Consider the following 26,321-nt stretch of genomic DNA (forward strand, 5'->3'; position numbering starts at 1 on the left):
CTTTGATGTTTTCTTCATGAATTGTGTATTTTCTATTCTGAAATATTAACTAGATAGTGTAAAACATTTTTTTTATTTTTTTGGAAGACTATGGATGAAGACAAAAAGGGCTATTGCACAGAGTCGCAAGTAAAAGAGGAAAAAAAAACATAAAAGAGAAGGTTATTTGAGATCTAGGGAACCTGCTTTAGTAGAGGAGATGAATTAGTTGATTTCCAGATGTGCCTTCTAAGCCCTATGATTCTGTGATTCCGCGATTCTGTGAATTCTTGAGCTGAAAATTGAGATAAAAATTTCAGAAAGTAGTATCTCAAAAAAAACTCTCAGATACTCTCTAATGTGTTTGTATTTACATTTATGTAATAAAAGAATAATATGAAAATGGCCTGTTGATATCTACGTTGGGCCATAAATCCCCATTTATTATAAAGCATCACATTTCTGTTGATGGAATCTATTTGGCCCAGAATTTTCACTACTAGTCCTTCACAAATGATAATAACCAAAAAGCTAGAGGGTTTTTTTTTTGTTGCTTGGTTGTTGTTGTTGTTGTCTTTTCTTCTGTAATATCCACAGTTATCTACTGCTGTATAATCATGCTGAGGCATGAGAAATGAAGAGAATCCTTAAAGATTATGAAAACCTCTTTCTAGAAGAGGATAAAGGAAAAAAAATGTCCCTTTCAACTTTTACCTCCATTTTTCAGCCACTAGGTACTACCATATAGTTGAGTTATAACTGCTTGAAAATTTTTCTTTAGAGTGATGTTCAAGGTCAGTCAGAGAAGCACCCATCACCCTGTCCTAAGAAATCAACAGACTAATTGAGCAATTATATGAAATCTTATAAGTTATGTACAGACAGATTCTGAATCTTCATAGGCTAGATACTCACTTTATTTTAGTTGGTGAGGTTCCTTTGACTTTAATGACACTGTAGAAATTTATACTATCTGGGCATTCAGAAGTCTTTCAAAATTAAGAAGTTTTCTTCAGAAGAGATGAGTTCCATCATAACAGTGAAGGCAAAATGAATCATTGAACTTTTTGGAATACAAAACTACTGGCAATATTTTCTATTACTTTGAAGTTCAATTGTTCTTAGTATTTTTTGCCTCAAATATCTTAATTTTATGTGAAAAAAATTCAGAAATAATTACGACAGAATAACATTATGATTTTTTATTTTTTTTTAATAATCTTATTTTCCTACTATGAATCTGTAGAGCCATGCATTTCTGGTCTGGATTTTAAATACAAATGTCTAGTTAATTTGTGTGTTTCCTTTAATAATGGAAGGATGAAATTCTCACTGAAACTCTAATTAAGCCACACTACTTCTGTGCTAGGGTTCTCGTTCACTGGGGGGATTTTGACCCAATTAAATAGTTAGGACTATTCTACATCTACACTTACTTTGGCTCACATAAAGGTTAGTGGGAATTAGCCACGTGCATCAGGGAGAGAATGGAACTTCTGCTTATTTCAACACCCTTAATTGAGAAAAGAAAGATTTGTCTGAATATAATACAGCATTTTATTTCATGATTTTACAAATTTTATTGTAAATCATCAAACAAATTCAATAGCCAATTTTTCCATTCCAAACCATCAGAATTAGTTTTCATTATGTTGTATGACAATTACTTTTTTCCCCTTTTTTATTTTAAAGAATTAACTTAAAATTAAATATGCATTATGTAAGCATACTAATTTTCAGAATCTTTGCTGAAGGTGTTTTTATCTTGTTTTTACTTCAGACAAAGATAACTTGTTCTTTGTTATCACATAAATGGGGATGAAACTCTCACAAACATCAGAGATTTTCTCAGTCCCTATTCACAATGGAAATGGCCAGCTCAGTCTCTATGAAGATTTATGAGAACTGGGTAGTAGACACAAACCTCCCTCCTTTGCCCAAATATCATTACATAGTCTCTAAAATTTGGGTGATGTATCTTATACTCTTCTGTTAGAAAGATGATGATAAGGTTAAATTAAGCCTCAGTAAACAAATGATCTCATTACTTACAAATGACAGATTATTTATGATAATTCTGTTGGTTTTTTTTTAAATAGCCAAATGAAATATTTTCCATATAAAGACCATCTTGATCATCTTTTTTGGTTGACATTTCTATATAGCCATCCTACACTTTTTTTTTTGTTCAGATACAAATAAATTTACTGTAGATGGAAGTGCAATTTTCAGCATCTGTAGGGTATTTCAAAATGTTATGTTCAGGAACTCACCATAGGCAGGACATAAAAATAAGCATTGTAGCAACTAAGAGCTAGGTCCAGCAAAAGCTTATCACAGTGTGCTCTACTGGCTTCTCTCAGAAATCCTAGCAAACACTCTGGCCACATATTTAGTGGCAAGAATTAACAGGTTAGTGCCCTAAAGCTGAGGCTGTTTTAAGTACCAGTACTAACACAAAGTACTGTACATATTTTGCTCAAATCACACAGCAAAAAACAAAACAAAACAAAACAAAACAAAAAAACCCAACCAAAACTGACATAAATTCAGTGCTCTTTTTTTTCCTCTTTTCTCTTTTTTTCCTTTTTTTTTTTTAAATATTGTGCATTGGATTCAAACAGCAAACTGAGTGTACTTTAACTGTTATCACAATGTGGTCCAGAGGTCTGTGTCTTTTACCATTTACACACAATTGTTCATGACAGCATGTTATCAGCTTAGTGGAAACCAGGGGTGTTGTATGGTAAGCAGTGGTGGTAGTGCACCTAGTTTTTATATTATCTAACTTGAAAATATGACTCTTCTAAGATTCCTTTTTCTTGATAAAAATAGTTTTCACCAAACGTTGGTGGTGCACACGCACTACCATTCATGCTTGGCATCACACCCCTGACAGAAACATATGCTCTTATTTTGTTGATAAAAAGTATTACAAAAATTTCCATACAAAAACTATTTTCATAGAAATCTTGCATTTCCACAAAGAAACCTGAACATTTTTTTTTTTGAAAAAAAAAAAAACTGCTCAAGAATTTTGTTCATTTAGTACTGTGACTGTACTGAAAAATGCAGTCCTCCTTAAAGTTCTCCACGTTCACTTCTTTTAGGTGACCCATTCTACTTCCAACATTAGTGAGAATTGCACAGGCTCCATTGAGTTCAATTGGTAGCAGGAACAAAGGCTTCAAAACCCATTCAGACTAAAATGCAAGCCTCTATGTGTGAAATACACTCCTTTCCCACCCCGTCCCCCCCATCCTTATTATTCCCCCCCTTCTCACAATTTAAGAAAAAAAAAATTGCTTTTACCTAAAAGTTGTAAGATACATTCCTTTGTACTCACAGAACTTTTATTCCTCTAAGAATTGGGTCAAAATTGTGGATTATTTTTGTTGTTTTTTTGATCAAAGTTCCAGACCAGGTAAATTTAAGTTAATGATTTTCTTTTAATTATTATTTATTTACTTAGTTCAGTGACACAGACAGTCCAAAAAGCAGGTGAGCATCTCCATGTTTATCCTTCTATTCATGGATTCATGTTTCTTTGCTGTAATATCCAGGAAGCTCATACCACCTGTCCAGATGGCAGTTAAGTCTACCAGCAGTAACCAACTCTTCTATGTTTGGAAGTTTAGAAGAACTTATGGTTTCTTGTTCCACTACAGTTCTGAGACATTACTTTTACTAGACTCCTTCTGTGGTTAGTAGCATTTCAGACATTTATTCTCCATCTCCTGGCAACCGTTGAACTTCAAAAGGAACCTGTAATTTCTCATAGAGACTGCATTTGAAACCAGCCACAAAACTCATATGGAACATTCATTCATTCATTCATAATGGTGGAAACCCATGACGAACAGTGTAACCCTGCATAACTTGGTTGATCCATGATGCTTGTGATTTGAGTCTGGCCATTGCAACTGTTGAGATCACAGAGTCTCTAGTTCATAGACACAGCGGCATGAGGTAACTCATTTTATTTTGCACAGGTTGCATATTTCCACAGGAAACATTCTCGCAAGGTTGTTTGGAAAAAGGACGACAGTTTGTGCTTGGGGTATTAGGCTTCCCAGCTCTATGCCATGGTTTCTTTACCCGGCAACCTTCTGTCGTTAAAAGTGTGCATGTTGATAACTTCTTCTGTTTTCACAATAACAGGGGCCTGTGGCTTGTGTTTTAATCGACGCTGACACTTCAGAGACATCCTTAGCTCCTCTACCATGGCACTACAGAAGGACCTCTAGAGAGGGAAATAGAGGGGGGAAAAAAAGAAAAAAATAAAAATCTGTAAGAAGTGTCTAGCTGCAATGCCTAGAAGCAGATTCATTCCATTGGCATAGTCATGTCAATCCTGTAAGTTTGCTTTGTCTCAGCCTGGAGCTCATAACAAATTAATGTCTTCTAAATATGCATCGCATAATAATTAAAATGACTTATCAAGCTGTGATGACTCACTGAAAAAATTCACCTTGTCTCTACTGTTATTTATCCGCCAGCTACTAACTATGTATGCACATGATATGTAAAAATATTTCAAACAGATGTTCTGTTAACATAGGTTAGCCTCACAGGATAACATCTGAATTTAACATGTACACAGTAAAATTTCCCTTCCCATATTTCAACATACTGCATTTAATTTCTATATGGTTTAAATAGCTGATCCTTAACAAAACAGTAAGCTATATAGTGGAAAATTTACCTAAATTTATGTTAAACTACTGTTAAAATGCAGACCCATTACTGAAAAAAGGAATCTACATCAATTTTTTTCTGAAAATATGCATTTAAAAACTTATTCCACTACCAAATATTATTTTGTAGTATATATTTGCAAAAAAAAAAAAAAGTTTCATTCCATGTTTATGGAATCAGAAAAAAACATTATAAACATGTTTTCATCAAGTAGATCCTCAAAGGCATTTTTCCTTTTTTTCCACAGTGCAAGGCATTTGAAAAGCAACTTAAAATCTTCTTTATTACCCACATTTGAATGAATTCTGAACTGCTAATAGTGTGCTGAGCTATTAGCTCATTCTTGGCCTCAGAACTGAAGCATGGAATAAATAGAGGGGTGAAGAAGAGAAGTCTCAATTTTGGGGTCTTTTTCACTTTTATCACATGCTCTAAGGGAAATGTCTACCAGCTAATGGATAAATGTATTAATGAAATAATATATCCTACAGCCTGAGATAGTATGACAAGCTCCCGACAATACTTCTCATGCAAAGCAAGTGTGAACTATGATACAGTGCTTTGAATTTTGCTTTTAAAAGTTAATCTACAGCTCAAGGAGAAGGTGTGAAAAAATAAAAAAAAGAAGACAGAGCACCTGGAATTAATCTGAGTCTAGTCTAATGACTTCGAGTGATTAGTAATAGAGCAGCAATCAATATATAATCATCTAATTTCTCCTCCGAATCAAGAACCTTGCTTTATTTGTAAATTGTTAAATTTCCACTGCTCTACAAGCCTAGAGTTTGGAGACTAGGTCCAGAAAGCTTTTAAGGAACTCATTCTACCTAATTCTTTGGAAGACTAATTTCAAACTGTGTTTATCAAAATCCACATTCAGTTCCAACCTCAAGAACTACTAAATTAGGAAGTGTGGCAGACATTGCAACTCTTTATCTGTGCAGATGTTCATCAGTGTGAGTGTGTGAGCTGAACATGAGACACATTTGAGACCGTCAATTCAATAGTGTTTTCACCAGAGGAGATTTAAACTCCAGTGTCTCAGCAGAGGACTGTAAAATTAAAGGAATGAGAACATGTCAGGGTAAAATTACTTCCAGTTTCCTCCTACTTATCCTATTTTACTTTGCATAAAAGCAGCAAATAGACGCAGAGCAGGAGAAAGGGAGAGAGTGAGAGTGCTAGCAGCTCTGTAGATTAGGCACTGGGGAACTCAGTGGAAGAAGAAATCCTTCAGGGATAGTTTCTGCTTCATCAGTATATTTAAGTAAAATTCTATGTAATGTAAAAGAGTGCTAATTTGAGTTTAGTTCTATCCTCAGTCATAGGATAGAACTCAACTTGAATCCCCCAAGTCCTGAACATGCCCTCTTCTCTTATCTTCTTCATGAACAGGGAATAGGCAGGAGGGAAGGAAAGTGTAATCTTCCCCTGGCTCTTTCAAACACTTATTTCTCCTGTTGAGTTTGAAATAAACTAATGATGCTTAACTTGTGATAGAAAAAGTTAGCCACCTGCAACTAAGTCTGAAGTTTTAAATCCAAAGAACAGGAAGGCCTATTTCTTTAGTGTAGAGTCAGGCATAAGTTCTTCAGAGGGCAAAGTTCGAGACAAAACTTATCATTTCTCACTGCCTACATGGAGTAAATTCTCCAGTGGACACTCATTAACTATCCCTTTTCAAATGTTCCTGTGCACTGTGTTGAGATAAAATATGAAACTTATGGTTTTCACTGTGTGAAAATGTTGGCTGAAATTTCCAAATGAATGCTCTGAGCCATAATGCATCAGATTGCATAAGTTATTCCTGATTAACATTGTATAGAAAGCAGGAAACTCTATCTCCTTTTCATTCAACTGTCCTTTGGAACAAAGTATTCAGACCTCTTAGAATTCACTTTTAAAAGATTGCTGTTGCTTAACATCAGAACTGCAGTTATACTTATGGAACTGAAATTAGCCCTGAAATCAATACAAATTGCAATATTTAATTTAATATTCCCTCCAGACTCACAGGTGAAATTACTAAGGCTTGCAGATCTTGGCATTTTCACTATGTGCAGAACCTGGCACATAACTCAGGAATTTAACAGAAATTTATTAAGAAGCAAATGCTGCAGCTCTCAGAGTTACATCATCAGCAGCCATTATATGGATCTCGCCTCTGGAATTAAGACCTAACTGAAACATTTAAATCCTACGTTGAGAAGTGGTGCATTAGAACTTAAAACTTTCAAGTTTTTGTTCCTTGCCCTCTCTGCCAAGAGATCTAACAAAGTGGCAGAACACAGTCAACACTTTTCAAGACTCATCAATCCACCAAAATGTTTTTTTACAGATATGCAAACACTTTTCAAAAGGTATCAATTTTTAGACACTATTAGTATGAACAGGATTACAATCAAAGACCAAGAAGAAAGAAGATGCATGTACTTGATGCCAACATTCTGAGATAACCTGAAAATAACATCCAAAGAAAACTGCCAAAATGTGTTTTCTGAGAATTTTAGCTCAATTTGAAAACTTTTTTAGTGAACTCCATAAAATGAGAAGTGTTGGCAAGATTGACAGTATTAAAAATGCAGTTAACAAAATTTTGTGATAATTATTTTATCTAGGAAATTATTCCACTGTGTTTTCAAGTTATGTTACATAATTTAAGTTGAACTTAACTGTGTACACTATAAGAAATAAAAAACTAACTACTTCATTTAGTATCTTTCTTCAGGTATGCTATACATTATTTTAAGTGATCAAATGTCTAAAAAAAAGTAAACAATATTGTCTCCCAGACAGTACCACCTCTTTGGTAACTAAGTATGGAATAAAGGAAATAATACTTTTTTTTTTCTCCTTAAAATTTCATTCACTGAAATAGTCATCTCTTTTAAAACAGATGTGCTCAAGGTTATGGAAAAGTTCATGATGTGGATTCTTACTGTTCTTAGGATTCTATCTGAGAAATATGCCATACAGAAAAGTTTTCCTTCATACTGAAAAATCATGTTCAAAAAAGTTTACAAATGTTTACTTTGTTTGACCTTTTTTTAATATAAATTCCTTCCTTGTCTCTTTTTGATTCCACTCTGAGTACATTCTCAATTTTCTGTACAGTTAAATTTTGTGTTCTTACACAAGGCACAAGTTAGAGTACATAAGAAGAACATAATGTGAAATAGGCAAGTGGCTATGTAATACTTTCTCTGACAAATAAATGACATTTTCAGGCATTATTTTAGAAAAGATTGTCCACTGTCCCAGTGTTGATGTCATCTCACCATTTAGGTTGCTGGGAAAAAGGGTGAAATGTTTACAGAAATTAGAGACTGTATTTCAGATCATGCTGTACACCATGAAAATGAGCTCTTTTAACAGATAATACAAGATTCTCAATTCAATGAAAATAACCTTTTGCCCTGACTTACCTTCCACACTGCAGGCACATTACAAGAACATCAGTTATTATTGATTTTTCCACCAACACTTACAAAATCGTAAGTTGTCTTCCTGAATGCTACAAAAAGTAAAAGTTGCCTCCAAGTCACCTTAGATACAATCAAATAGCAGGAGAATTGAAGGAAGGCATACAGATTGCTGAACACTAGCACCGTTAAGTGCAACTATTTTGTTGCAGCAAGGAAGCACTACAAAACATTAGAAAAAATGTCTGTAGTTCTAAGCAGAGACTTCAAGTGCACAAAAGAAAATTTTAATCAGAGCTGTAGTTTTTAGCCGGTTAGTACAAAGTAATTCTAAAAAAAAAAAAAGCAAACGACCCTCTACTCTGTAAGTGTGAAGAAATAACAGATACCTCTTTCATTCTTTGCCACAGCTGACAGCTCACAAATCATAAAGAATCAAGATTATTATTTAGCAGAATGTTACTATTGTTTACAAACTATTTACATAGCTTGTGCATGGCATTACAGCCTGAAAAAAGAAATGTTTCTTTGCATGTATGAATTAATATGAAAGTTAGACAATATTTAACTCTTTGCATTATATTGCATTATAAGAATTTAGAAAGGTAATTAGAAAACATATTGGCATTTGTTATACATGGAGTTATGAAACTGTCACTATAAGTTTTGCTTTTAATATCCTAAAAAGAGAAACAAAAATATAGGAATGGCAAGCTGGCATCACTTTTAGCATTCTGAGTAAAGTGAATAATAATATTCTATCTGTTTTAAATATAAATGTCACCAGTGTTTGCTTTTTTATAGATTTTTCCCTCTTTAATGGATTTAATATAAAGTTGACTGTCAACATTCAGTAAAAAACTACAAGATTTATGTTGAATTTCATTATTACTTCCAGTCTTGCATGTCAGACATTATTTGAAACCTTGTTAAATTCTCTTAAGGCAGTAGTAGCAGTAATCCTGCATATTCTTGCTATGTTATGGGTCAGTGTTCTTAACAGGACATATCAATCAATTTTTTTCATATTCTTGAGGATAGATGAGACTGAATGCACAGCTCTGCCCTGCCCTTCCAATCTTTTTTTCCTTCCATATGCCAGATATTTTGAATGCATTTCTGAAAAATCCATCTCAAACCCCTGGAAAGAAACAGAAATCCTAGCAAAATGTTTACATAAGATCACAAACAGATGAGCAACTAATGGAATGAAAATAAAGTTGGGGAATGAGAGATTAGCTCATGGTAGTTGAAGCATTACCGTATCAAAATAAATTAAAGTGTACTTATAAAGCTTAGATTTTTAGGATTCTTAGTTATGTACCTAGTCTTAAACCAAAGAGTGTACACACACATATATGTTCATACATTAAAAGATTTTGCTATAAACTTTTCTGTTGTAGTATATTTTCAATCCACAGTAATACACAAATACACTGAAAAGTAATTTTACATCAATTAGCTGAAACAGAAAAAACACAGATTATTAGCATCTCCTTGTAGGACAGTAAGATTCCAGCTTGCCTTGAATGACCTGCTCAGTAGAATGTTAACTGTCGTCCAGAAAACAAGTTCAGCAACTCTCCAATTCTAGAATTGATTTCCCATGAAACAACATGTACTCTGGTGAATTCAAGAGAGTTCTAGTAAAGAAAACCCTCTGAGTCCATTTACAGCCTTCTGAAAACCATTCAGCCTGCTTTCCAGCCTGAGTGTAGTCTGGCAGCTATGCTAGTTCCTATGAATTTTGGGGAATTCATGTCACTGCAGAAAGCTTTTTCAAAGGTGGCTTCATGTAGCTCCTGCCAGTAGCCTTTCTGAATTGCACACTGACCATGATGTTTTTCTGACTCACCTGTGGACCTAGGCTGGGGCAGATGGGACTGCACTTGTGTGGTTCCACTCTTTCCACTCAGAGAAATCCCAGAGGATGGCATAGGGCAATTGCTCATCAGCCCCGAGGGCTCTCTCTCATGCGGGATTCCACAAGGTTTCATCCTGTCATCTCTCCTTTTAACAAGTATATGAGGCCACTGGGGAGATAATGAAACAATTGGGCTGTGGTATCATCAGCATGAAGATGATTCACAGTCCTGTTCTCTTGTCAGACCAGGATGGTGCAGTCATTTTGTGCTTCCAGTGCCTGGCTGAAGGGTTTTGATGGAAGATGGGTGCTACATTGAACAAGTAAAGGGAAGTGTTCAGAAGATATCATCTGCCCTTATTACTGAGTTCTTCCTCTTGCGAAGAAGTCTGAGCTTACAGTCTCAGATTCTTCCTGGTTCCTAAGTTTGAGACTGGGTTTCCAAATTGGATCAGTGGCAAGAAGTACAGATTGTCACTTGGGTCTAGGATAGTGGCAATAATTTCTAGCGGTGTGAACTTGGTCTTCTTCCAGAATGGATTACTGCAGTCCAGTTTCTCTGGAACAACATCTACACATGACTTTCAGATGTTTAAAAAGCGTTGATAGCAATTCATAGCACTTCAGACGTATAAATGTCACTGAGCAAACAACAGCATATACAGTAGTACCCATTTGATTTAGAATGATATCCAGTGTAACGTCTTAATGGTTCTGTATCTTCCTATCACTTCTGTGTAGGATATTTCTCTGCTTTTCAGCAGAGAAATCAGTCGCCTGAGATCTTGTGCCACTGGCTGTGAAATTTCATTTACCTGTTAAATCACTTTTGTTCCTAAATCTAAACTCATTTTTTTATTTGTCCAAGGAGAGTCAGGATTGTTGATCTTCAGGCATGGTGAAAAGAAGTGCTGATAATACATAATCAGTCTTTTGGGGTATTAATCTACCTGGATTTAAACATTGTTATGTATCACCATATAATTTAATTTGAAAATAGACAGTCTATATTACAGAGCAACTTTAGAAAACAAACACGAAGTGCCTAAGAATAATTGTAGCTAAACGGCTTTTTTAAAGTCTCCTGAACTTAAGTCTACTGTACATTATTCACTGTAAAAATATGTACTAATTTTATAGTTCAGTGTGATAGTATAAGCTTAATATAAAATCTCGCATGGCCTCAAATCATGTTGAACAGAAAGACTAATAGTATTACTTTTAATGGAATTGGTTTCCATTGTTTTGGAAACACATTGCATTGCATAGTATCAAAATGGTTCGCATCAGTTTCCTCATAATTACATGGCTTCATCTGGCAGTCTAGAATATTTTCTCAAACTTAAAGGTAACTCAGAGTGCATTGCTGGCTCACACTGAAGTGAAAGCAACCTAACTAAAAGTTCATTGGGGCCAAATTGTTGTTTGACTCTGAGGTTAGTGACGCAACTGTAGGTGTGAAGTATCTTGAAATTATGGTTGTTTATTTACATTTATCTATAGTATAGCTGATTAATTCAAAATGCAAATATTAATATTCATATACTAAAATATTTGTTGACATGACGTGTTAATGTAACATTTAGAGGAACACATCTCTTTCTACTGATGAGTGAAAGAGAACTGTAATTACTATGAAATAAATGATATGTTAAGGTTTTCAAATATTTTTACACAATTTAAATTATCTGTGCCAAACATCAAATATGCCACAAATGAGACCTGGAATTTAAGCCTTGATCTTTCAGTGAATATCTATGGAGTGCTAGTGAGCCTTTTGAAATCACATTTCAATAATTGTGCTTTTGCAATGGATGGTTTTGCATACATTTCAAATCTCAATTCAAATAGAGATCTTATTTTTTAACATTTCATTGTTTGCAATTGATTTTTAAAATGTCATAATGTGTCAAATTGTTTATAAACATTTTTTCCATTTCTGTCTTTTAACATCCTTTTCTAAAAAATGTGGGGTTTTTGTTCACTTTTAAGTTTTCCTCATTAGAAAATATCTTGTAATACTTAGCTGGCTAGTTTCCATGAGGGCATATAATTATAATTAATACCTCATCCTCAAGTAATCTGTCAACATACACACATACAAACCATGCAAGCCTGAAAATCCACAGATAGTGCTCAAGGGAATGTAAGATGATAGAAGTTTCCAATTTTCCAATCGCATATCTGCACAATGCAATGTGCTAAAGCTGTAAAAACATTTACTTTTATGAATTACCACAGTTGCTGCTGTTTCTCCCAGCCAACATTAAAGATTCTGAGGTTTCTTCTTTACAAAATATGACATGACAATACAAATAACATCACTGACTCTATGTTGTGTATAAGTTACTTGGGATATAAATCCCAAAGCTTTCACTTCGATTTACCATGAATTCCCATGTTCTTTTGTTTATTTTAGCCTGAGGAACATGCTTTTCAACTTTAAAATCTTTTGAATTTGCCTTTCCTGAAAAGTTAAAATATCTCCATCCTGGGATTTACTTCGGGGTTGCTTGAAAACTACTGTAAACTAATGTCGTAAATATCACAGGCTTTTGATTTTAAACTATTAGAAATATTCTCTGAAGTCCAGTAACACTACAGATTTTGTGAAAGAATTTAATGAAAACTAATTTAGTATTTCTTTATTTTCAATCTTTTAAAGTAAGAAGGGATCCTAAAATTCTTTTCATTTTTTCATATGAAATTATTGATGAATTTCTGTTTTGTATTGTTAACAAAACAACAACAAAAAAATTGAAATAATGGCTTTTGACATTTTGACATTTTGTTTAGTTGACAACTAAACATTCATAATATTTCAATATGGATTAACTTCTTCCTGAAAGAAGTTAGAACATGTTACATGTATGCACTTTGCTCATTCCAAAAGGAAGCATTCTAAGTCATAAAGAATTACATTTATCCCGGTGCAAACAGACAATAGAAGAATCTTGGCAAATAAAGCTCATGTTAGCATTTATACTACTTCCATGTAAAAAAAAACTGCGAACTGTTAAACTGCATTTGAGAGAACAATATCAACTGTTATGGGGTTATAGCTCAACAGCTTCTTCAACCCAGCAGTTCTTGTTCCCTCTTTGCCTCTTGCAAAGGTGTGTCTCCTACCTGAGTAAAAATAACTTTCAAAATTACTTCTTGAACGTGGTCCAATGCCACCTTTTCCAAAGAAACTATGACCAAGATAGGAAAAACCACTTGCAAGGATGACAACATGCAAATGTTCTATAAACATACACTTGTCACTGCCCTCAGCAATACCATAAATTTTGTCCTAAAGTTTTCAGCAGTACACAAGTACTTTCTACCACATGGCTTACTTTTATGGAAGTTACCTAATTACTGTGTTAAGGTGATATTAAAATGGAAATTATCTCAGAGGAGGCTTTTGTTTAAAAAAAAAAAAAAGGACAAAATTGAAGGAAAGGTCAATAAATGCTTGAAATGAGACCCTTCAATATATTAAGCTAAATATTAATGGTCTACAAGTCAATTTTTTTCCCTGGCTTTTATGATAATAGCATGTGCTCTACAAAAATAAATGTATGAAGTAGACATAAATCCATGACACATTGAAACATATCAACAAAAAAGGGATGTAGTAATTGTTTTAGATGGCTTCTGTTTCTAACATTGCTTATTCACTGCCCTTCAAGTGCCTGTTAAAATCAAAGAGTAGGTCATTCACCAGTAAAAGCAATTATAAAATGCAAATAGCAGAACATTTATTGTCAAGATTGGCTAGGTAAAAAAGGTTTCCCTAGTAACATGTTTCCAAGCAGATGACATAATTAGATGTTTGCATTATAAACAACAGAACCCAAGTTTTTAGCATTTTTTAAAAAGGCCACAACTAAAAATAAAAAATAAAAATAAAATGTAAGTTAACATTGTGACATAAATTCTATTGAAAAAGTAACAATTAAATTGCTCTCTGATAAAATAGAAGGCACCATCTTGTGGTCACTCTGAAAGAATGCAATTGGGACAGCCTCAGAACTGCCATCTCCTCCACCCTCTTCCCACTGTGTCCAGTGGAATATCAATTCTTCCAAAGACAAGGGCAATGCTTTCTCATTTCCAGTCCTCAAAAAATCAGTGAGACTAGATACTAGGTAGAACCATAGGGGTTATTTAGCTCAGAATGCAACTCAAGTTATTATGTTACTACAGTGTGTGTGTGAGGTATACAGCAAATTCAGAATTACTGTCAATTATAGAAAAAACACACTTAATATCTGAAGCATTTAAGATCAAATACTACCATAACCTAATGTGTCTGTAGCCCAGTGAACCCTCATGACTTTTTGAACCAGATACGATCAGAGACTTCTATTCTTGCCATCCTTACATTATCAAAATCAAAGCATTGTCTGTTTGTTCTGCATAAGGTATTTGAAATTTTTGTAAATGATACATTTTGATAAACCAGTTAAGCTTGTGTAATCTCCAAATACACAATTATCTTATACAAATCACAGTTCAGCATTAAGAGTTTCTTGTTACTTCAATAGATTATATGGTTATGAGTAAAATATTGTACATAACTCATACACATATTAACAGTTACTCGTATGTACTTTGGGTCCAATGCTGCAAACTGCTAAGGACTCATTTGTTATAACTGTGAGATAAACCACCCAGGCTTGATCTTTTTCCACTCAACTGTGTAGCTGAGCAGATAATTATTTATGACGGAACGTTCTATTGTTTCTGTCTTCCTTGAGAAACCCATGTAAGATGGAAACCAGTGTCAGTTTAGATATTGTTTTCATTGCTTTATAATCCATAATTAAAAAATACCTATTTTACAGAGGCCAATTTAACTAATGTTATTATTATTTCATCGTACAACTCCAGAAATACTTCACTTGTGTTGCTGGTTCAGTACATTCTTAATCCAGTATTCTGTGTTATCAGAGAATCTTATCATAGAATCACAGAATGGTTTGGGTTGGAAGGGACCTTAAAGCCCACCCAGTTCCAACCCCCCACCATGGGCAGGGCTGCCACCCACCAGCTCAGGCTGCCCAGGGCCCTATCCAACCTGGCCTTGAATGCCTCCAGGAACGGGGCACTCACAGCTTCTCTGGGCAGCCTGTGCCAGTGCCTCAACACCCTCACAGTGAAAATTTTTATCCTAACATCCAATTTAAGTGTCCCCTCTTTTAGTTTAAAACCATTCCCTCTTGTCCTATCACTGTCAGACCATGCAAAAAGTCAGTCTCCCTCATGTTTGTAATCTCCTTTTAAGTACTGGAAGGTCACAATGAGATCTCCCAGGAGCCTTTCCTTTCCAAACTGAACAAGCCTAGCTCCCTTAATGTTCCCCTTACCCCACTGAATCTTAGTTTTAGGAAGCCTCTGACCAGATTTCCTCTAAGGTAGCACACAGTCTCATTCCACATTTTTGAAGTTTTTAACTGTTCAAAATTAATAAAATATACATCTGCTATTATTTTCCAAACAGATCTACTTTTGATCTGCTGATGACTCTGTGAATTTTGAATGGCTACAAATGATAGTGTAATTGAGTCCATACATATTTTTCTAGTGTTGTTTTAATATTATTATTATCATTTGTTTGATTGTTTGACTGATCGGTTTGGTTTGGTTTTACATCCATTAGATCTGGATCTTCTAGAAAATACCTAGTAAATTAGGACACCTCTTTTTCAAACAAACTGGGCAGAGCAAATGTCACTGACTAACAGTTTAATGATGATGACATCCAGAATAATTTTTGCTTTTGAAAAGTGTCAATAAAAGAGGAATTTCTCCATATCTATAAAATGGTATGGTGGCATGAATGCATGGGTGGGATTCTGCTTACTGGTGTTTGTTTCCCAGAAGGACAAGAAGCGTCCCATGTTTCCTTCAGATTTTTGAGCTCATCAGGAGCATGGATGCTCTGAGCCACTTCAGTTATGAGAAGTAGCAGTTCTTTTAGCAAATAACACAATTTTTTCTGCTGCTTTTCTCAGCTCCATTCCTTTTGAGATCTCACTCCTCCAAACAGCTTCACACCAGTCAATGACTTGAAAATCATCTAGATAAAAAACTTAAAATCTGCACTGCTTCCCCATTGCCTCATGGAAGTGCAACTGTATATTTCTTATGTTATAAGGGAGGCAAACTTGTTCATATGTTCATTTATATCCAAGGATACTCCATATATTGAGCAGCTGAAGTAATCTGATTTCTTTCATTTCCTTGGTTGCTAATGTGACTTTTGATCTTTCCTGTCTCCAAATGCAGACAAGTCTTATACAAATGCCAGAATGATACTCTGCGTCTAAAGGAATGAAATAAATGTTAGAATAAATAGGTGCTTCCTCTGTCTCTATGGGATAACCAAGGCTTTTGCTTATTTGCATGGTTTACTTGTCACAGTGGAGGACATGTAGAGACTGGAAACAGATGACAGTCCTACTTATCTCCCCTTTGACTGCGGCTACACCCCTCTCTCCTAGGCAAAGGGGATCTGTTACTTTGGGGCAGGAAGGAAGAAGTCATTCAGTGACAGCCAGTGGGTTCTGGAAGAGTGGGTGAGGGTGGTGCAGGGAAGGCCAATGCAGATTCCAGCATCATTTCAAGTTAATTTTATTCTATATTTCTAAATTGTACTGGTCTCCTCCTGAGACGAGAGTAGTTGGGTGTTTTGGGGAGCAGAAGGGAGTGAAGATATTGGAGATGAGGCGGAAAGAGAGTGGAAAGACCTAACCCTTCCAACTGCTTCAGATTCAGTCCTAAATTTTGAAATTACCTCAACACTTGCTGCTATTATGAAATCTTTTTGGTACAAGAAATGCAAAACGTTCAGATACCTCCACTTATTGCAATCTCTATCCATCACTAAAAAACAAAAATAAAATAAAAAAATAGACCAAATAACTCCACACTAAACTAGCAACAAACCGTAGAGCTTGGAGAAATAATTCCTTAAACAGAAAACAATTTCTATTTACTTCTTCCTCACACAAATTCTAACATGCTGATAGTATTAAGTACGTTAAGTATTCACACCCTGCAGAATATTGAAGAACTGATGTTACAAGATTATTATCAAAACATTCCTATTTTTTTAAGCAAGTGTTTGTTAGAAGTCGAGAAAAGCTAAACCAAATTATATGAGCTCCCATATGAAATCCATATCCACCATGGGCATGGATAAATCTTTGAGATTTTTGTGATTGATATCTTTTCCCTCACAATTTCATTTCAGAAACATAACATTCAAACAGCACATTAACAGAACTGAATGAGCCTGAAGTATCATAAAGAAAAGGATCCAAATGGTCCTTTAACAATTTAATAGCATGTACCCATGTTCAAACTGTGTTTAGGACCTTGTGACCTCACACATCCTTTATGAGTATGAGAAAACATGTCTTTAACAAGATATAAATTAGAAGACACTTGCATGGTGCCCTCAAATGAAGTTAAAACAAATCTTAAATTTTATGAGTAATAATTCAAGTTACAAAAATTCACCAGTAGCATCTGGAAAAATATAAAAATAAATATATCTGTTGGATTTACATCTGATTTTACTAAATTAAATTATTAAATAGAAATATAGGAATTACCATAGGTCACAAGCTCCTCAAAATTTAAACAACAGCAAATAAACACCTGGTTAAAAACAACAGTTTCTCTCTCCATTTTAAAAATTCAGAACGTGATAGCAATAAAATATATAGTTTGAGTTTAGATTTAAACATGGGCATATATTGAGAGGTTTATTTACTAGGCAAAGTTTGTAATTTCAGCTAAGAATTTCAAAAAGATATTACTAGTATTGGCACAGTTACAATATTGTGGTAGTGGAAATTGTTAAGTACAGAAAAAAAATAAAACTAGAACTTTCAAAGCCAAGTCAGTTTGAAATTACAGAACATTATATTGTGACCACAATATATATATTGTATTGTGTAAACCCACAAAAAATTATGCTGATGTAAACTTTTCCAGATGCTACCAGGACAACTTTTCAAGTATAAACTTCAGAAAGAACATTTCTATAGACACATTTTTATAGTTTGAGCTACAGGCAGTTTTGTCTTTTGAAAATCAGAATTATCTGTAGTTTAATTTGTTTCCCATTACAGTTTCGGATTTCTTCTTCATCCATAAAATTAACTGCAGTGAACTTCCAGAAGTAAAAAGCTGTCTTTTTTCAGGCTTGAATAAGAGGAGAAATAGTCACTTGTCCTGAAAGCTGGCTACAATTAAACATATTGAACACAAATTAAAAGCTGTAAATGTAAGACTTTGGGTACTTTGCTGCGATCCTTTGTTATAGAAATACTGTATTGTATGATAAACAATCAGTACGCACCTATTTTTGGCTATAAAATGTTTTAAATTTTATTTAACTAGACAATAAATAAAAAATAAAATAGGAAAATGCAGTATTTACCTTTTCCAACTGGGCATTTTTTTTGGATTTGTACAAAAATTCCCCAACTGCCACGAAGACAGAAAGCACCAATCCTGCTGCCAGGACAATAAAGATTCCTCCAATATTTTGAACTCCTAAAGCACTGGCCTCTTTGCTTTCCTCCTCTGGGCAGCCATTGCCTCTCCACCATTTCTCTTTCATCATGTGAAGCTTTCCTTCCTCTTGCAGCTGTAGAATTGCTATAGTGATCTTGTCTCTATATGGGGAACCTAAAGAGATCACAGGGATCATACACTGAGGTGTATATTTTAAGGAAATTTACTCCTGATAAGAATAAAATACAATGCAATGCCACAGAAAAATAAAATCCTATCCTCTTCTTTTACAGACATAACATTTATGGGAAAGCCATGTACATCTAAACCATGGTCACTCTAGTCACACAAATGCAAAACTACATGCACGCATGAGTATATATCTGCAAAACTTGATCCACCTGGTGTTGCTTGTAAGGCAGAAAATACTGATGAAGCAAGTTGTACCACATTCAAGCCCACGGTCTATTAGACTATTAAATCCAGTTAAAGAGTATTCTTTTTTTTTTCCCTTCTTTTTTTTTTTTTAGATCACATCAGACTTTTAATTATGCTGCAGTAGATTTTCTTTAATACAAACCTGTAGGCTGTTGTTCTAGCTTGCTACCCTAAAGTTAATCCAAGGATCAAAAGTCTGATACGTAACACGCATTTCATGTTATGATTATTCTGTTACAAAATAGAAATATCAACTTATGCTTCAGGACAAAGCCATGAAGGTCTATTTGATAGATTGTCAGGCATGATACCATCTAAATATTTACTTATTAGCACTACCAGGCAGCATTTCATTCAGAAAGATAAAGTTAAGTGTTTGAATAACAAGGATGTGAATTTTCATATTTTTAATGTTGGCTATTTCTTTCTCATAATCTAATATTTTAATATTAGATGTGAAAATTTTGCTACTTTAAGATGTTTCAGTATTTAAAAGGGCAGTTCACAGAGTAGTGTCATATCTTCATATGTCATCTGCTCTCCTTTATATAATGCACAAGGATTTTTCAATGAGTACGTTAAAATCTACATTAATTTGTGAATAAGGTCAGTGGAGAAAGCTTTACTTTTCCAAATGTTAGAGAGTAAATCACATCAGTTAGAAGTGATTTTTCTATGCTAAAATTTGTGCAATATTTAAGGAGAGAACAAAGCCATCATTTTTCTTCTCCTCCTTCAAAAACAAGAAAAAACAACTTTCCATTAAAGTGGATAAGAAATCACAGAAAAAAAAATCAGATGAAAAGGCATGGCATCCCCTTTTTCATGTGATTTGAATGCAGTTCTACAAAGAATCCCTCCTCTTTTTCTTTCTGTCATAACAGTGTTACTGACTAGCTATCATTTTTACAATGGTTCCTTTGGATGAATAATAAAACGTATTTTCATTAATTTGATACTTTTAAAAAAAATCTCAGAATCCATTTAGAGAGATAATACAGACACTTCACTATTTCATATATTTTCATCAATTCTGAAAGACCTGAATGAAAATATTCATAGGATATTTTGTACTCTTTAGATTCTGAGAAAATATGTGTTTTTTTAGGATTTTTTCTCCTTTAACACAGTATTCAGTTTATTATTGCATATCTAGATCTTGTCATGAGAATATAACTAATTCAAAGAATTGCTGAGCCAGCATGGAAATAAAACATAGAAAGACCATTCATTACAAAATACTATGGGCTCTTATTTCAAAATAAAACATAGGAAGAGCTGGCCTCACAGTGCAGCTGCAAAAAGTTGGGTTTTTATAATCTCTCTGTGCTAGAAGCAACATTATGTTTACACAGCACTATAAGGAAGTGGAGAGAAGGGAAAACAAACTCTATTCTGCTTTCTTGTGCATACAGAAGCCAAAGTCACATAGTTTCAGACTACCTTGATTGTTCTGAAACTCTGTAAAACCCTACTCTTGACACTTGCCTTCAGCCAGATGGAAGAAAGTGATTTGTTCACAAGAGCCCGGGGAGGTATATGTGCATGCTATAATCTTTGGGGGATATTTTCAGTGCTACACTTTCCATAAATATTTAATAAGAGTACTTAAATAACATTAGCTTCTGAGAGATAATTCTGAACTCAGTTTAAACCATCTTCTGATCTGACTATACTTCCTAGTTAAATTGATTTGCATTAGGTTTCCACTCTTCCTTTTGTTTTCAGCATATAGGTAGTACCATCTATTTTTGATGTATTATTTATGCATTCTAAGGTCCAGTTTTGTAAAAATACAGATTCTAGTCCCTTTTGAGTACTTAAAAATGAACTAACAGAGGAATTCATAAACAGAAACTATAAAGCACAGGATAATCCTGTCAACAAATAGTTAAGTTTATAAGGATTGTGTTTGAAACATGCATCTGAATAGTGACTCAGTTCAACAACTTTTGCATCACTTTCTGTGATTTGCAAAAATTTGGACAAATACCTATGTAGTCAACAGATTACAAGACTTTTGGTTTTCCTACTGCAATATTTGCATTTGTTACAGCTTGTTTTAAAAACAGTAATCATACAAGTAAGAATTAATTTTGATGTATACTGATGATGTTAAATTAAAATATTCTACCTTTGAAAAAAGTAGCATTCGTTTTTACAATTCCATTCTCTTACTGAAAGATTCACAATGATGTAAATGCATTGATTCTAATTTTGCAACAGTCTAGGTTAGGTTTATTGAAATCTAGCAATCTGATATTTAGAAAAAGTCAACCCAGAAGACCCTGAAATGGCTGATCAGTTGACAAGAATATGCACAAAGTAACCAGATCACACATTTAAAACTGCAGTTTTTCTTGCAGAAATGAAAAATGTCTACAAGTAAATATAAAAGGTTTTGCAATATTACTGGTAATTTTCACCATTGTTCCCATCACAAGTGCAAGATGAATTAAACCATTTCATGAAGTGTTGCAAGAAGGTCATGTTCTGTTTGTGTATTGTTGTTTTTTTAATGCAAAATATTTCATTTAAGAGAATGTACTGTTCAGAGTGAAATAATAAAATGTGAACAGAAACTGGTATACTCTCACAAATACATATGTAGGTACATGCAAAATAAATATAGTATCAGTAAGAATGAAGTAATAAAACAGAAATTAAACAAGTAATGTTAATTTTCATGTGCAGAAATTTGAACCTCATATGTCAATGAAATGACTTGTTGTTGAATGAAATCTTACTAATTTGTGCATGGAGAATTACTTGGGCATGGGCAGGAAGCAGCAATACAGACACTGAGATATTTAAAACTACATCCTTACCTCAAGGAAAAAAATAAAAAAACAATTTTCCATTGATTGTGTAAGAAAAAGAGAAGCTGTGTGGAAATATCAAGCTTATTCTTTCCCCTCTTCCCCAGATTTTCTCTTTTCTCTATTGACTACATGAACCATCCCCATGATAAACTAGCACTTGTGGGACTACAGAGAAAACCATACATTACTTGCTGGTCCCACTTTAATTACAGTTTACAAGAATCAGAATTTCTGCTGGAAGAAGAATTTTTATACCTTGTATCTATTTACACAGTTTATGGAGACCTTAATACCTGTCTGTGATCAACAAAATGAATGAGGGATGCAGTAATTTCTATTTGTAATAACTTAAATATGAAAATCAAAAATGTAAATGAAAATTTGTATAAAATTCTGTCTGAAGTATCTATACCAAGCTAAGATAACAAAGTCTCAGAAATACTGAAGTTATATTTAGATAAGTTTTCTTCCCTGAAGTCTCAGCACATAAAGATTTACGCACATATTTAGTCATGACTTATGAACACATAATCTTGATATATTGAGACTTCACTGCATATAGATTAATATATTGAAATCCTGCTGATCTGGCTGATCTAGGGAATACTTCTTACTAAGCTATAATTTAATTAAATCTCCTGACTGTTTATTCTCACTCTTTTTTTTCCCCCCCAGTCTAAGACAAAAGGAGCTGGAACATACTGGCACCTGTAGAATTAAATTTGCCCGGAAGTAAATAAAAAGAAATGGTAGCATTCCACTAATTCATTAAAAATTGTTGAAACAGGAACTTGTTTGTTTCATTGTTCGAGGTGAATATTATAATGAGAAATTGTTGTAACTTTTTTGATATTTTGAAATGTGGAAGTTTGTGCCCAGGTGACATAGTTACTTTTCATTTGCTAGACAGAAAAAATCCATTTTGACTAGCTCTACATCATTCATAGCCTCTTTTGTTGGTGTTATGTTTCCCTTTTTATTAAAAGCAAGACTGTTTTATCTTGTAACATTATTTAATATTCTATTTTTCCTCTGCCTGAGCAAGAGGAAATTAATTAGGAATACACTATCATACCCTAATCAGAACCTTGTTTATTTTCAGTATGAACTGAATAGATGTTTAGCCTATGAGGAACCATAGAAAAACTCCTTCCTGATTCAGGGCCTCATGAAACACCAGCCCTGAAACACCTTCCAGAAATATGTAGCATACTCAGCACTCAGTAATAAAGGCTGTCAGCCAAGTTTACAGCATGCCATAGGAGAGATTCCTCTGCTATGCAGCTCAGGGGCACTGGGTATAGCAGAAGCACTTTAGCTCCACAGAACTGTTTTTATTTTGGAAGTCACAGGTAGTTTTTCTCCCTAGCACAAAATCTTCTCTAACTGGCATGAAAGAGAAGCAATAAGGAAGAGTCAGCATAGTTTGGTTTGTTCCTTCTGCCTGTGGATTCGGAATTTACCAATCAACATCTGAAAAAAGGAGAGGAATTTTGACAATTCACAGTTCCTGGATCCACTATAAAAATCAACTAATTTTCCCATTCCTTGGGATCACTGAATGCTAGTTCCATATCATGGAGTAATGCTATTGCAATAGCTGTGTATTTGATGTGCTGAAATTCTTTAGCAATAATAGAAAACAAGCAGCACATGACAGTGAAGCAACGAATCAAAAGAAAATGTAGTATTTCCTGCAAACTTGACAGGGAGAAGACCCTTCTTTATCTCAGCTGCAGGCTTTTGTTCAATTCCAAGTGAATGAGAAAGGCTCACCAACTGGATACTGAAGGATGTTCATGACCTGAGCTCTCAACATAATAAACGAACAAATAAAATAAATAAATAAATAAATAAATAAAAATTTTTGCCACAGAGAAGATGTCCTCAGATGCAAAACAAGCCTCTTGCACAAGAAATAGCAATTGTCCTGGTATTTTTAAGAGTATAGAATAAGCCAGCTATCAGCACATTACACTATGAAATGATGTGAGATATTCAAAAGCTATCTGGACATGGTCCTGGGCAACTGGTTCCAAGTGGCCCTATTTGAGCCACTTGGAATTGATGACCTCCAGAGGTATCTTTCAAACTCAGCCATTTCTGTGATTTTGTGAAATGCAGCTTTGAAAACAAATTTCATCCATGATATTAAGTGAAGTGAAGCAATCCAGTTTTTTCCAGTTTAATCCTCCCAATAAATAAGAAAAGCTGGCTCTTTTTTGTTTTCCATGCAGATTTCTCTTCCCCAGTTACATGGTATAAGAGACTAATGAAGCAAGGCAGTCTGCTCTTGGTGGACCTTTGGGAGATGGAACATAGGAGACATCAGCTAACTGTGTTCCTCAGGTGAGAATAAGAGTCCTCAGATATTCAGAGTGCTTACAAACACTGGCTATTGTATAGGCGTCCAGTGTTTCACTTACTGTGTTGTCTGTAAGACATCAATACCGATTTAAAGCCACAGTGCTACTCTTGTCATTTATCCTATCTAACTTATTGAATTCTATCCTTAGAAGTGTGAATACATTAGATAGATAGGAAGAATTCAGATTTATGAAAAGTATCCAGAGTTTCAAATTTCTTTTCCATTGCAAAGGAATCATTTATGTGCAAAAAATGTAACTTGTTAGGCTCAAACTAAAAGACAGCTAGGAGCGTATATTTACACCTTTTTTGTGCAAATTCAAGTCATTGTTCAAAGAGAACAATCTTGATTCTGTAATTAAAAAGTCTGAAATACTTTCATTGCAAACACGTTACATTTCAGTACTGTGAAAGGCAGAAATTTGGAATTAACCAGTGAAGACTGTCTAGCTCACCCCAGCAGCTCAAGCAACAGCAGTTTGTCCAGGACAGGTTGTCCTGTTGGGTTCACAGAATCATAGAATGGCCTGGATTGGAAGAGACCTTAAAGATCACACTGAATGCCTCTCTAGGCAACCTTTCAGCCTGTTCCAGTGTCCAACCATCCTCACTGTAAAGAAGTTTTCTGTTGTAGGGTTTTTTTGTTTCTTTGTTCATTGTTCAATTTGTCCAAAATGCCTCTTGGTGCAAGGTGACAGGGAAAAATGGCTTTGTCCTCATTATTTTCACTATCAGGTATTTAAACACATGGATAAGATCCACTTTTAAGACCTCTTCTCTACCCCAAGCAGAACACTACTCTTTCTTGCCTCTCCTGTAGCTTTCAGGAAGGCTGACGGCAGTATGATTTCAGTTATCACATGTCCCTCAGAATAACCTTAAAGCACTGCAGTTATACTAAAGGACTTTGGGGAACGAGGAGAGGAGGAGTAATATTTATTCAAGAAATGTGAGAAAGATGCAATTCAGAGTTGATGCTGCACCTTTTACAGAACAAGAAAACCTAAAAACGTGCAAACACTATGTGCTGGGATGCAACGCACTAGTTTGTTTCTATTTAGGTGGTGATAAATCAGAACAGAAACATTTTATGTAAGTAGATGAGTCTTTGACAATGCAGCACATATATAAGGTCCTAACTACCATAATGCCAGCACTGAAGTTTGAATAATGTCTTTGCCTCAGCTACGCCTGTCCAATAAAATCCTACTCGAAGCTCCACTTCTCTGAGTCTGCTCACAACCAGTACTGCAAACTGGTTGTGAGTGTTTAGGCAATCCTTTATTAATATAAAGAATTTTCTCCTAGCATGCCTCAACACACTCATACTTCTGAGGTAACTATAAAAATGCAGTTCTTTCATCAAATATGTTAGCTACACAATCATACATTTCAGCAACAATAAATTAGCTGCTCAAGCAGGTGAAATTCTCAAATTAGTTTCAGTACATTGTTTGACCTGCATAAAAATAAATAATAGGCATCTATTTTTTCAGCATGTTCAGCTAATGAAGACAAATACATTAATTTGTTATAGTTACAGAACAACTGAAAAACTGCAGTTTTATACATGTAAAAGTGACGAATGTTACAGTACAAATTATATAAAGAATTACAGATTAAGTGCAGACAAGCAGAAGAAAAAGGCCTCCTTTCTTGGTACATGCCTTCATATTTATTCCTATAGAGACAGATCTGTTTAAATCTCAAATCTCCAAGGCCTGGTAAAAAAAAAAAAGTTTATATTATGTAATTTGTATAACCTGATGTTAATAAGTAGCCTCAAGAGAACTTGGGGATTTTAACAATAAAAACAAATGAGATACTCAGGTTATCACTGCTTAGAAATTAGGAGGGGGGGTTATTTATTTATTTATTTATTTAATTGTTGTTTGGTCCTTGTTTTTTGTTTGTTTCTTTCTTTCTCTGTTATGTTGTGCTTTAGATTTTGAAAACTATTGGCAGGGGACAAAGTTTATACTCTTAGTAGTGAAATTCAGAGTGCAAAGATTGCACAGTATTCATTACACTTCTTACTGAAAATTTACCTTAGAAAGCATAATACAAACATAAATACATATGCACACTTTCTAAGTAGATAGCACACCAATTGTAAGATGCAATTTCTTTTTTCAATCATCAGTACTTTAAAACAGATAGTAGACAAGGATAACTCTGATATCCACAGTGTGCTGTATAACATAAACAGGA

The 26,321-nt window shown here is 34.3% G+C and overlaps 1 protein-coding gene across 7 annotated transcripts in view; it reads right to left on the minus strand.

The window, feature by feature from the left end:
* The window catches only part of GRIK2 (glutamate ionotropic receptor kainate type subunit 2), a 461,962-nt gene continuing 437,157 nt past the window's right edge, over positions 1,517 to 26,321 (minus strand). For 5 of the 7 annotated variants that reach the window (XM_021389816.1, XM_021389811.1, XM_021389810.1 and 2 more), the window contains 3 exons: positions 18,407 to 18,657; positions 9,955 to 10,132; positions 4,077 to 4,222 (listed from right to left, as the gene is read on the minus strand). In XM_021389816.1, coding sequence (XP_021245491.1) covers positions 4,209 to 4,222; positions 9,955 to 10,132; positions 18,407 to 18,657 — 443 coding nt within the window. In that variant the 3' untranslated portion in view covers positions 4,077 to 4,208. Of the gene's footprint in view, positions 4,223 to 9,954; positions 10,133 to 13,464; positions 18,210 to 18,406; positions 18,658 to 26,321 lie in introns of those variants that run through there. The other 2 variants (XM_021389815.1, XM_021389817.1) reach the window with 2 other exon arrangements.

The sequence above is a fragment of the Numida meleagris genome, chromosome 3 (genome assembly GCF_002078875.1).
Source record: "Numida meleagris isolate 19003 breed g44 Domestic line chromosome 3, NumMel1.0, whole genome shotgun sequence".
Lineage (NCBI taxonomy): Eukaryota > Metazoa > Chordata > Aves > Galliformes > Numididae > Numida > Numida meleagris.